The 12,517-nt window shown below is 38.3% G+C and overlaps 1 protein-coding gene across 1 annotated transcript in view; it reads right to left on the bottom strand.

Annotated features, from left to right (window-relative positions):
- sppl3 (signal peptide peptidase 3) overlaps nucleotides 1–12,517 on the bottom strand; it is a 44,739-nt gene that overhangs the window by 16,517 nt on the left and 15,705 nt on the right. Inside the window, exon 2 of the mRNA XM_022681131.2 lies at nucleotides 704–781. Within this exon, the coding sequence (XP_022536852.1) occupies nucleotides 704–781 (78 nt within the window). The remainder of the gene's footprint in view (nucleotides 1–703; nucleotides 782–12,517) is intronic.

Genomic DNA, 12,517 nt, shown 5'->3' with positions numbered 1-12,517 from the left:
TCCCTGGCCAGGAAACTGGCCCTTAGTGACCGAGGGAGTCTTATTTAAATAAGATTACTTTTGCGATATCAGCATTATAAAGGCTATAAAGCACAGCGATTATGAGGCACTACAACATACAGAATGTACATTAGCAAATGCATTAAGTGTAATGTGGCCACTGAGCATTAGCAGGTAATTTACTTTAAAACACACAGCTAATCTCCTCACCCTCACAAGACGGGGGTTTCTAAAGTGGAAGTGGTGAGAGGAAGTTAGCAGAGTTTAGATTGTAGTGGTTTTCTGTCTGTTTCTGTTTTTAAAAAAGGATCCAAGGTAAATCTAATATGAATCTCTCTCAACTGTTCAGACTTTACATATTTATTTAGTGTTATGTTTTAGCTACATGCTGGAGGTCAGGTTTATATCGTCACTGTCTGATGAAAAACACTTATCTCCATTTTTGTCGATTTTTAGTTTACTGCATAATTTGGACAGACAAACTGTCCCTTACACTGTGCCAATATTTTTTGATGAACGGACCAATAGAAACTCTTTAAAATGACCTGAAATAAACTCGTTTTACATTGACTTCCATTGAAAGTTTGCAAGGTTTTTTCTCTCTCCTGTAAAGCTGCTGTTTTGGAGATGAGTTTTTTATTGGACAGCAACGATATGCATGATTGATTTTATCTCAGGTAGAGAAGAAGCTGTAGAAACTCACCTGAAGCTGCCATAGACAATGAGGAGGATGGAGATGAGGAAGGTGGACACCTGGCTGGAGTCGACGAGGGAGTACGCCCTGAAGAAGAAGAGAGAAAAAGGAAAAACAATCAGGAAAAAGCATATAAATAAAAAATCTGTCGATATGGCGTTTTTTTAACTGGAAAGACTGTAAAAGCGCTTTTCCACCAAAAGAACTCTGGTTCTTGAACCATTTTTGTTCAGGTTTTTAAGAGTTTCAGTGGAACCCTTAAAAATGTCACATCACACGTCATTAACAGAGGGTGTTACACAGCGGCGGTGAACAGATGTCCTCATGGTTTGTGCTGTAGAACCTAGTATTTTCCAGTTTTCCTCTGTGAACGAATGTTCCTGGTTCCAAAATCTACTTTTGTTGGTGTAAACGTGGTGAATCGGTTCAAAATTAGGGTCGCAAACCAGAAAATTCTTAGTTTTATGCCGGTGGAAAAGCGCTATAAAGAGCTTAAATTGGGCCCAAAGAAATCTAGCCCACATAAAGCCCAGAGTCATTATGACCCTGAGCCTGATTTAAACCACACATTATTTTTCTGTTAAAAGCTTTTAAAATACAATTCTGAGCTGTTTGAATGAGTGAAATCTGTTTAGAATGAACAGCGCAACACTGAAGAAGCATAGACCTATTAGCTAAAATACATTTATTAAGAAAGAAATCAAATGATCAAAACACCAAAAATGCAAACAATGATCTACAGGCCTAAACATCAGCAAAACACACTACAGAAAGGATGTGTGTAGTGTATTAGTTAGAGCTGCCAACATTAAAGCAAGTTAATTACAACTTCAGGCTTAATCTGCCCCGCCCCAACACACAGATTTTTTTTTGGAGCAGTTTGCTTGTGGTAAGACCATGATCTGGTGTTGATCTGACCCAGCTATCAAATATCCTTTTTTATTAAGCTAAACTGCTGATAAAGCGCAGTTAAATCTGATATAGAAGCCAGATAATATACAGTTGTGTCAGCTGCTCCATGCTGTTTAAACACTGAGCAAGGTATGTGCAGCACTCACTGCACGTCCCATAGAAAACAATGTGTTTTTAAAAGTTTCTTGCACCCATAGCAGACACCTCTGACCAATCAGAGGAGACGATGTGCTTGTGTGGTTTATTGGTGCAAATTTTTGTGCCTTTAAGTTTATACCTGTGTGAAACCAAACCAATTAGAGAGAGAAACGCTCATAATAAACAAATTCATCAAGTGATCTGGACCATAGAAACTTTCATAACTACAGGTGTGAAAACGCACTTTTATACTCAGCAAATTTCTAAAGTTCTAATTCAGAAATCCTTACAATCAATCTAAAAACATACAAGTATATATTAATATTTTCATTGACACCACTACCATTAATATAATTTAATTTTTATTCTTTCATTTACATTTAAATATCCACTATAAAAACTTGCGTCTTAAGAAAAACAAGTGTGATTAATCGCAGTTAATCACAGAATACTTTCCTTGTTAAAAATGGCAATAACCACTATATATATTACCATAGTTTAATGTGTAGTTTCAATATTTTACGGTCATTTTATTCACAAGCATTTAAAAAAAAAATCACTAGTAGTAGCTAGCCAACTTTGCCATTCCACCTTAAATGGTGCAACAAATGGCAAATGCTTTAGTATTTAAGGTGGAATGGAAAAATAAAACACAATTCAGGCAAATAAAGCTAAAAAAAGTTCTAATCCATCACAATATCATCTCCATCTCTGTTCTGGTGGTTAGTCCGTTAATTCAGGTGAACTTCATCGTGATGTTCATTATGAAGGGGGATGTTAAGCAGTCTTAAAGCACAGCAGTAGTAGTGAATCAGGTTTGTGAGCTTTAGGATGATGGTTCTCGTACGCAGGCTGGTAAAAGCTCGGCTGCTTCGTGTTGCTGCTTGCCGTGTCTGCAGATAAACTGCAGCTTTAATTAGGTCTATAGCTGTCTGTGTGTTGAGTATATGACATTACAGGATTTACATAAACCCCATCCTGCTCAACCATGGAATTACAGCTTCTCCAAGGTTCTCAGCACGCTCTGAGAGAACCTCACAACCACCTGACAGACAGTACAGGACATTTAGATCATCAAACACTTTAAGATGTGCACTGAAAACTAACAAAATAAACTTTTTCCCCCATTTTTTTCCTCACCACTGAAAAAAAGCCTAAATTAAAAGAAAATACTAATAAAACTACAATTGAAAAACATTAATTGAACAATTAACATTTAAGTATTCCAAACAAGTCACAATCTATTTAGTTAACAGCCCTATTCTACTCATAAATTTACCTCAGCAGTACTGTTCTATTCATAGATTTACCTTAGCAGTGTTGTTCTATTCATAAATTTACCTAAGCAGTACTGCTCTAATAACAAATTTACCTCAGATTGCTGTTCTATTCATAAATTTACCTTAGCAATGCTGTTCTATTCATACATTAACCTCAGCAGTCCTATTCTATTCACAGATTTACTGCAGCAGTGCTATACTACTCAAATTCTCGCCATTTACCTCAGCAGTGCTGTTCCATTCGTACATTTACCTTAGCAGCGCTATTCTATTAACAGATTTACCACAGCAGTGCTGATCTAAACATATACAAAGAAACAAAAGGCCTATTTATTTATTCTGCAGTGCTCTTCTATTTGTGAATAAACCACAGCAGTGCTATTCTAATCATATGTTTTACTGTGTATTGCTATTTTAAATCATAGATGTACATCAGTGGTGCTACTCAAGTCACATCTTTTGTTAAACAAACAAATGCTAAGGCTAATATACCTTACGTAACGTTACAACCCTAGTCCTGTACAGCACGTATCTTTAGCTGGAAAACACAGCCAGCTTCCGAAGAGCTAGTAAACAAAAAAAAAAGCTATATATTACATTAACATATAGAAGCACAGTGCCTGCACAAGCTAAAAAAAAAGCTGCAAATAATAACAAGCCATAATTTTTTTTTATATCAGATAGTTTTAATTATCAATAGTAAGAATAGCAAGGATCACCCAAAAAAAACAAAGTGCGAAGTTAAATGTTGTAATGATAGGGATGATCTGCGGAGCTGCAGCAGGTCCAGCCCTAAGAGTGCACAGTGAACACAGTAAAGATAAAACACTGCAGAAAGAGAACAGTGTTTACTGATGCTCCAGCACTCAGCCCAGGCGTGAGGGACTGACCCCGGCTCCTGACCTCCAGCCTGCAATCAAACACACCGCACACAGCCCGCGGGTGAGGAATGTGTGCGGCGGCTGTGAGGGTCACACTACTCTCAACTCCCAACTCACTGATTCCTACTGTTTCCTTTAGTAAAGATCTGTCACCACTTCAGGTTTAGATATGGCAAAATACTTACAAAATAAGATATTTTATCATTTTTGTTCATACAATACAAATTTGATACTGTTATGACAAAAGTCAAAATTCTGGTATTGTGACAACCTTAGACAGGGTTTGTCTGTCTCTACCAACTTCTGAAAAATATATATGCTGTAAATAATGCAATACTGAAACATCTTACCAACGTTGTTGAAATTAGGGATGATATGATATTAGAATTACATCATAATCGGATGATAAAAGCTTTTTTAATTCTTAGTCACATCGGTATCATCTGATTTGGCCGTTATTTCAAATTTACACTTGCTGATGTATTTATTGTATGCCAGGAAAATGACCAAGCAATGCTGCCTACAGTACTACAATTGGCCCAAACTGACCACACCACTTTAATATTAATTGACTTAAGCTCAATTCTATTTATTTTTATTTAGTTTTAAAGTTATAAAGTTATACAGGAGGGTCTAGTCTCTCTGTATGCTATAAATATCAGCATTGACAGATATCATTTCTGAGGCTGGTAACTCTTGCTTGATAAACTCTTGCTCTTCCTAATGAGAGCCAGTTCCATCATTATAGCCATTTTAAAGGTCTTTGCGGTGACTGCCCTTGAAGATACTTTCAAAGTTCTTGAAATTCTTCTTTTTGGATTGACTAACCTCAATTTTTTCAGAAAGTATTTTTTTCTTTACTTAGTTGAGTAGTTCTTGCTTTTCAAAATCTGGATTAGAACCTTACTCAAACAGAGTTATTTACTGTATATCTGTAATTTTACCTCTTCACAACTTTACAACTGATGCTCTCAAACACTTTATTAAGATGCAAGAAACTCAAGTAATCAATTAACTCTTGACGAGTTCAGCACAGCTGTTAACTGAAAGCCTGAATTCCAGTTGACTCTACCTCATAAAGTTGACTGAGAAAATGCAGTCAAGATGTGCAAAACTGATCATCTAAGCAAGCGGAGCTACTTAGAAGAATCTGAAATATAAATGTTTAACACTTAAGGCCTTAACATCAACATCATGCACCCAATGAACCCAATGAAAGTAAAGACACGGGGTCAGCTTTAAATTCTCCCAACCCCAGTCCTCCCAGTTAAAGCTGCACCCAGTGGTCATTAATAAATAACTGCAGTCGTCCACCGAGGGTCACCCAACAGGTACAGTTCCACCCTGCAACTGGACACGGACAACAGTTTCTAAGAAACCGGCATCAGATCTTCAGCCTGGGTTGTGGTGCTGCTAGTCCACGCAGATATTAGCTCAGTGTCTCTGTGAGATACGAGGAAACGCCTCGGCCTGGTCCAGACTCCGCCGGAACGTTTGTAAACAGGCGCGACAGCAGCGCAGTGTGTATGGGTCCATTGTACACACTCTCAATGATGCACTTTAACCACCGCACTAACCATTCCAATGGTAATTTGCATTTGAGGGCATTTCCAGCACACTGGACTTACAGTCCTGCTTTAAACTAATAACCAGAATCCACAATGCTCAGCTATTGTGTGGGGAGCGGGCCGGGGCTCTCCCGCCGGCCGACTGGCCTCTCAATCATAAAATTTTGGACAGCAGCTAAGAGAGGCTTAGCACTGCCCATGAAACCTGAGCCTGAACTCCAGCCTCTTCTCTTTCAACCAGCGAAGAAAAAAGGGAGAGTCAATAAAGGCATGCTGATGATCTACTTTGTCAATTTCAAAGCTTTCTCTACATTTTTCAACATTTAACAAGAGCTCCACAATGTGCTCCAAACCATCACTGATTGGTGGAAACTTCACACTAGACCTCAAGCAGCTTGGACTGCGTGTCTCTTCACTCTTCCTCCAGACTCTGGTCCCTTGATTTACAAATGAAATGTAAAATTTACTGATGATCAGTGATGGTTTGGAGAGACATGTCATCTGCTGGTGTTGATCCACTGTGTTTTATTATCAAGTCCAAAGTCAGTGCAGTTTTGTTTTCCCAGAAAGCACTTCTTACAGCACTTCATGCTTCTTCCCTCTGCTGACAACTTTTATGGAGATGCAGACTGTAGATTTCATTTTCTAGCAGGACTTGGCACACTGCCCACACTGCCAAAAGTACCAAATGGTCTTATATAATATTCAAATGTTCTAAGACACCGATTCTTGGGATTTCATTGGCTGTAAGCCATAATCCTCAACAATAAAAGAAGAAATAAACGCTTACAATAGATCACTCTGTGTGTAATACATCTTTAATACATCTGTTTGGGTAAAAGCTATGATTCTGGTTATTATTCCGGCATAGGATATTTCCAAACATTACTACACAACTACACTGCCTGGCCAAAAAAAAAAAAAAAAAGCTAACTACCTGAATATACTAATTACAGACCAGGTTATTCCATCAATAGTTTTCCCTAATGGCACTGCCATATTCCAAGATGACAATTCCAGGATTCATGGGGCTGTAATTGTGAAAGAGTGATAAAGACTCCGCCTCTTTTTGAACTGCTGCTGATGCAGCGTTGCTGAGTAGCATCACAGCGCTTATGCTCGGAGGAAAGCGCAGCGAGTCGGGTTTCGATACATCAGCTTACAGATGCCTTGTGCTGATCCACATCACCCTAGGAGTGATAAGAGGAAAGAGCATCATCTACTGTACCCACCCAGAGAGAGCAAGACCAACTGTGCTCTCTCAAGGCTCCTGCAGCTGATGGCAAGCTGTATGACCGGGATTTAAACCAGCGATCTCCTGAACATAGTGGCAGAGCTTTAGACCACTAGACCACTAGGCACTCCCCCATTTATTTTATTATAAGTCGATCCTACCCCAACTATTTTTTTTCTATATTTCTACATATTTTTTTTCGAATGTGTTATTATTTAATGATTTTCAGTAGCGCAGCAGTACATTAGTACATTGTCCTGGTCGTTACAAACAAAAGCCAGCAGCTGCTGTGTGTGACTATACTCCCGATTCTATTTATTCCACCTGATGTGTAAGAGAAGTACACACAATAGTGATGTACAACATATCTCTCGATAATTTGTTATCTCGTAAAGTAATATTAAAAAGACACTTCTAAGACAAAACTACAGGTTACCAATTTTAATACAGGCACTTTTATCATTTAGTGACATATCCTGTATATTAGAGTAGCCTAAAAAATAGTCATGGCCAACTGAAAGGCAATTCAAATTACACTAATTAAATTATTATAAACAACAGATTCTTTAAATTACATGTTTTTTTTTTTACCCATTTCAAGTAGCCTAAAAACAACAAATACATAATAAGCCTTATCCAGATGGGATTAGTTTCTCAGGGGTTCTGGGGTGATTTTCTTTTTTATGGGGGGGTCTGTGATTTTATTCCCGTCCGGAACGACCTTGTGCATATTTTTCTGAGACGTCCTCTAAAAAAAAATTACAGGCTCAATTATCTACTGTTTTTTTCTGAACTCCGTGGTCCTCCTATAATTTTAGTGCCGTCCGGATCAACATCTCTGAGTTTCGTCTCGTCACGTTTAATAAAATAGCTATTTGTCCACTGCCGCGCACCATAATTACACTTTGTTCACGCCTTTCCATAGAGATCCACATAAACACAACAGCGAGTGGAAATGGAGGAGCTACTGAACGTGATGTCACATGACCAAGAAAGCCTAAAAACTCACTGGTCCTTCTGTTTTTTCAATTGCAGTCCGGATGGTACACTGCGTAAAAGTGTGACATTTTTTAACAGTAAAATAAAGTGCCTTCATAAGAAAATACGAAATGTAGTTTGGGTTTACTGTAAATCTGAGCTAAAACAGTGTCAGGTCTATTCTAATACCTATGTGGAGGAGATGATTGGTCCATTTAGGTTAGAGTGGGCGTGTCTGCTCTATAAATCAGTGTTATAGCTGTGATCTCAGAACATTGGAGATGTAAACTGTCTGTTTTTCACTGAAAAGTCACATTCGGTTGTGTGTGAGGGAGAGCATCTATGTCCATATAAACGATATTGTCTCATCTTATATCACATATAAAAATATATATATTGGTATTTCTCAATATTTGGCCCAGCCCTATCTTTCATGATTTTTTCTTGTACAAAAGAAAAAAAAAATACTGTATGTGTTTAAATGACAAACATATCAGCACCAAAGTACAGATCTTACACCTTCATTCAATAAGAAAAAAAAAGAAACAGGACTAACCAGTCCAACTCTGAGCAGATGCACCGGTTTGTAAAAGTGAGCTGTTATCAGACACAACACAGGTTCATTAAGTCCACTAACGCAAACGTAAGCATGATCAGATATCCGGGTATTGTGATGCTCTCTGTGTGGGACGGCCCCTATGGTACCTTATTTAAATACACCGCATTCCTCTACAGTGTTTTAACACAGATTCACTTCCTCCAGTCAAACCAACCAACCGTGGACTATTACTCCACTGTAGTTCAAAGGGGGGCAATAAAATTGGGTGAGCCAATACGACTATCAGTATTTTTTTGAGAACGAGATTCTATTCCAAAATTTGCGCGAAAATAATATTATTATTATCATTTTAAGTTAATTAAAAGCCACCAATATAAATTAGAACATAATATCAGAAATAAAGAAATTAAACGCCTTTTAAAGACAATTAGCCTTTTCTGTTCTGGTTTTCGCACCTAATTTTGAACCGTTTGGCTCATTATCACCATCAAAAATCAGAAAACGTTCCCACCTGAAACTAAAGTAGGTTACAGTGTAAATGTGGTATGGTTCTCTGAAAAGCACCAAGGTTCTTATAAGCCTAAACAGAACCAGCTCCACAACACCAGGAGGGTGAAGCCTAGCACACACCTCCTTCGACACACAGTCAGACTCCGCCTCTTTTTGAACTGCTGCTGATGCAGCATTACCGAATAGCATCACATCGCTAACGTTCGGAGGAAAGCGCAGCGACTCTGTTTCCATACATCAGCTCACAGACGCAGCCTTGTGCTGATCCACATCACCCTAGGAGTGATGAGGGGAAAGGGAGCAATCTACTGAACCCACCCAGAGAGAGCGAGACCAACTGTGCTCTCTCTCAGGGCTTCAGCAGCTGATGGCAAGCTGCATGACAGGGATTCGGACTGGCGATATCCTTATCATAGAGGCACCGCTTTAATGCTTTGGACCAGTCAGCACAGACTCTGTTTGTGTATTTCCACATTAGTGAGTGCAATTGTAGGTTAAAAAAATATATATATATATATAGACGAAATTATACGATAATTGTACGATAAGTTGATAATGTAATTATCCTAATAAGCAACAGACAATTTACAGATTTCCAGTCTGTTCAGAGGTGGTTAAAATTATGTGAATTTTATCCAATTTGCATAGAGACATTAATGTATCAAACTGCATTGCCCTTGTTCAGTATTGGACAAGTAAGAATATTTCCTGGAGCCCGACCGGCCTGAGGTAAGGGATGGGAAATCTCGGGTCGGGTCCGGGCAGAGAAATAAAAGTATCCTGCTATTTAAAAGAATGGAAAATTAATAACAATAATAATATAGTTCTGTATACTAGAGTTTAGATTGTCTGCCTGAACGCGAGCCTGAACGACCCGATGCCTGAATTTGGGCCGGCGAGAATTCTCACTGCTTTCCTGGCGCGCTGTCGGGTTCAGCTGAAGGAAATGGTCTGTGACGTGACATAGAACTATGTTCAATATAACAAATCACACTGTGATTTTTGTGCTGATCTAAAAGTTACAGCTGATCCGGGCGTTTAAAGCTCCGCAGTGGATTAATAGGTGCCGGACTCGCAGGGATTTGGAGTCAGACAACAGTATCAGCATATAAATCGCATGCGTTTTCCTACAGAACAAACCATTCAAACATGCGGATGAGCTTTCCACACCTGATTAAAAAATAAATAAATCACACAGTGTCTGTCTGGCTTAAAATAAATAGATACAGCTATTAAATGAATAAATCAACATTCATTGAAAAGACCAGTGAGAAGTTCTGTATGCTAAATATTATAGAAGGCAGCAACAAGCTAGAAGCTAATGAGCTAATAATAACATTTAATAAAAACAGAAAAATAGATATAAAATAGGAAAATAACCAACTAAACTAAGCTCAAAATGCTAAAAGAAATATAATCTAACGAATTCTAAAATATCAGAATGAAATACTGAACACTCAAAGCAGTAGCTTAAAGACAGGATATAAAGCTTTACCAGCGCTATGAGATGCAACACCTATAGAACGAAGGAGCAGCGGCAGCGTGACGGTTCTAGAGAAATAATTAAAATGTAAAAATACACAACAGAACGCCATGTACCACATAAAATCAGTCCAAGATCCTTATATATTTGCATGAACAATAGATTAAATGACTGTAGAAACGATAGGGACACGTTTTTATCGCCCCCATGATATTTATCGTCATATCGCACAGCACTACATACAAGTGCACATTAACATATCGAAGCATGTAAAATTCATCATTAGCTGATAACGACATCACTGAGTGAATTAAATCCAATCTGAATGATCACATTCATGCTACACGCTCATGAATCTGATAAATATCTTATTTAGGACTGAATATGAAAGCGACTTGAACTTGATTTGGAAATATTAACTCTGGCATGCTCACACAGCCCTAAAAAATACCAGCTGTGTCACATTAAGGCACAACAACATTAATAACAACAGAAAAAGTGTTCCTAAAACGGAACCTTGTGGAATGCCACTAATAATTCCAACATTTTCAGATGGAATATCCAATGCCTATGCAGTTTTAGAAACTTAAGTCAGCCCTGTAGCATCAGTGCTGTGGTTATTAAACAGACATGTGAGAGACTGTGGAAAATAAAAGCTGTGTCAGCTGATTAAACTACGCTACAACATGTTGACAAAACCAAAAGCGCATTAAAGTCATCTCAGGGTCAGGCTGACGGTCAGGGGCTGCTGCGGCCGCTTTCCCTCATTACTGAACCAGAAGCGAGGGTACTGTACTATTAAAGCGCACTGTGATACGACTGGAGTGATGGTACTCAGGGTTGCCAGGTTACAAATATATCCACCTCAAAGTCAGTCTAAAACCCACCCTTCAGAACCTTAAACGAGCCCATCTATATCTAGTCTCTCTCACCTTCAAAGCAAATGACAAAACAACTATGAGTGTATGACTTAGTAAATTGTTTATAAGGGATTTATTATCAGTATTGCTTTTTTCCTTACAGCCATTAATAATATCATAACATTTGTGTTTTATTAGTTATTTAATAACAGTTTTATATCCCATTCAAGAACATTTAATATTAATACAATTAGCAAAATAACTTTTACTTACTTTTTTCTGTTCTTGCCCTTCCTGAACTCCATTCTCTCCTCTATATATTTTTTTTAATTGCCTGGTGATTTCTAGTTGTGATTTGTTTTGTTGTTTTTTTGTGATTTATTCATTTTTTTGGCGGCCACAGTACTTTTTAAAAGTAGCCCAAAAAAAAAGGCACTCTGCCACCCCTGAATTTTCAGTCTCGATTTTCAAGCAAGCCCAATTTGGTGGAAAAAACGAGAACCTGGCAACTCTCATGGTAATGTCCAGTAAAAATAATAAAAATGAAAAGCAAAAAAAAAAAAAATAATAAAAACTGAAGCTTTTGTGAAACTATACGCAGAAATGTGATGCATGGAGTTGTGCAATTTATCCACAATTCGAACAGAGTTCTTATGTGTAAAAACAAACCAGCATTAATGAGCTCCGCCCCCAAAACATGCCTAAAATCAGTACTGATTGCAGACTCATCCATTCAGGAAAAGTGTAAAAACACCATGACTGAGTAAATAAACATGTATTACCCAGATATGCAGCTTTTTTAATTCTAAATTCTTGATATTTTTCCAAATTTTATACACACTAGCCTCCTTTAAATTATTTTATCTAGTCGCTGTAGAATTCTGTAGTGCATTTAATCCACTGGTAAGTAAAGATTTCCCCCTCAGGGTTTACCAGCCTGTAGACTCTGGTATTTTACACCTCCGCACAGCGACCCATTCTCCACCGTCTATTAAAGTAGCGTCATGCAGGATCCGATCACTCGTCTCGGGTTTCAGTCTTTAGCGAAATGACCCTTAAACACCTCAGACAGTGAAAAGGTTACAGAAGCTCATTTTTCTGGCAGCTCATTCACGGATCTCCTCGTCCTCGCCACCTATGCCACAGCGCTTTCAACCGGCTTCTATAGAAATCACCGAAGACCTCGCGGGGTTTCCAGCTCACAGCAGCGATTACCTGTATCAGGGACAACCAGTAAACCAATACAGCAGGAAACCAAAACAATTATATTCTACCAGAGACGTCCCAATCTGACAGATAAAGATCCGGGCTGATCTAGGTCCATCACAATGCACTGGGTGTTGGCTATTCTGAGCCTGACGCAGGTCGGATCCTTTGTTTTTACCGCTGTGTTCTAGCAGAGCACACTCTTGCATCCTTT

Source organism: Astyanax mexicanus, chromosome 20 (genome assembly GCF_023375975.1).
Source record: "Astyanax mexicanus isolate ESR-SI-001 chromosome 20, AstMex3_surface, whole genome shotgun sequence".
Lineage (NCBI taxonomy): Eukaryota > Metazoa > Chordata > Actinopteri > Characiformes > Acestrorhamphidae > Astyanax > Astyanax mexicanus.
The sequence above is the reverse complement of the archived record's forward strand: the minus strand, read 5'-3'. Positions and strand labels throughout refer to the sequence as shown.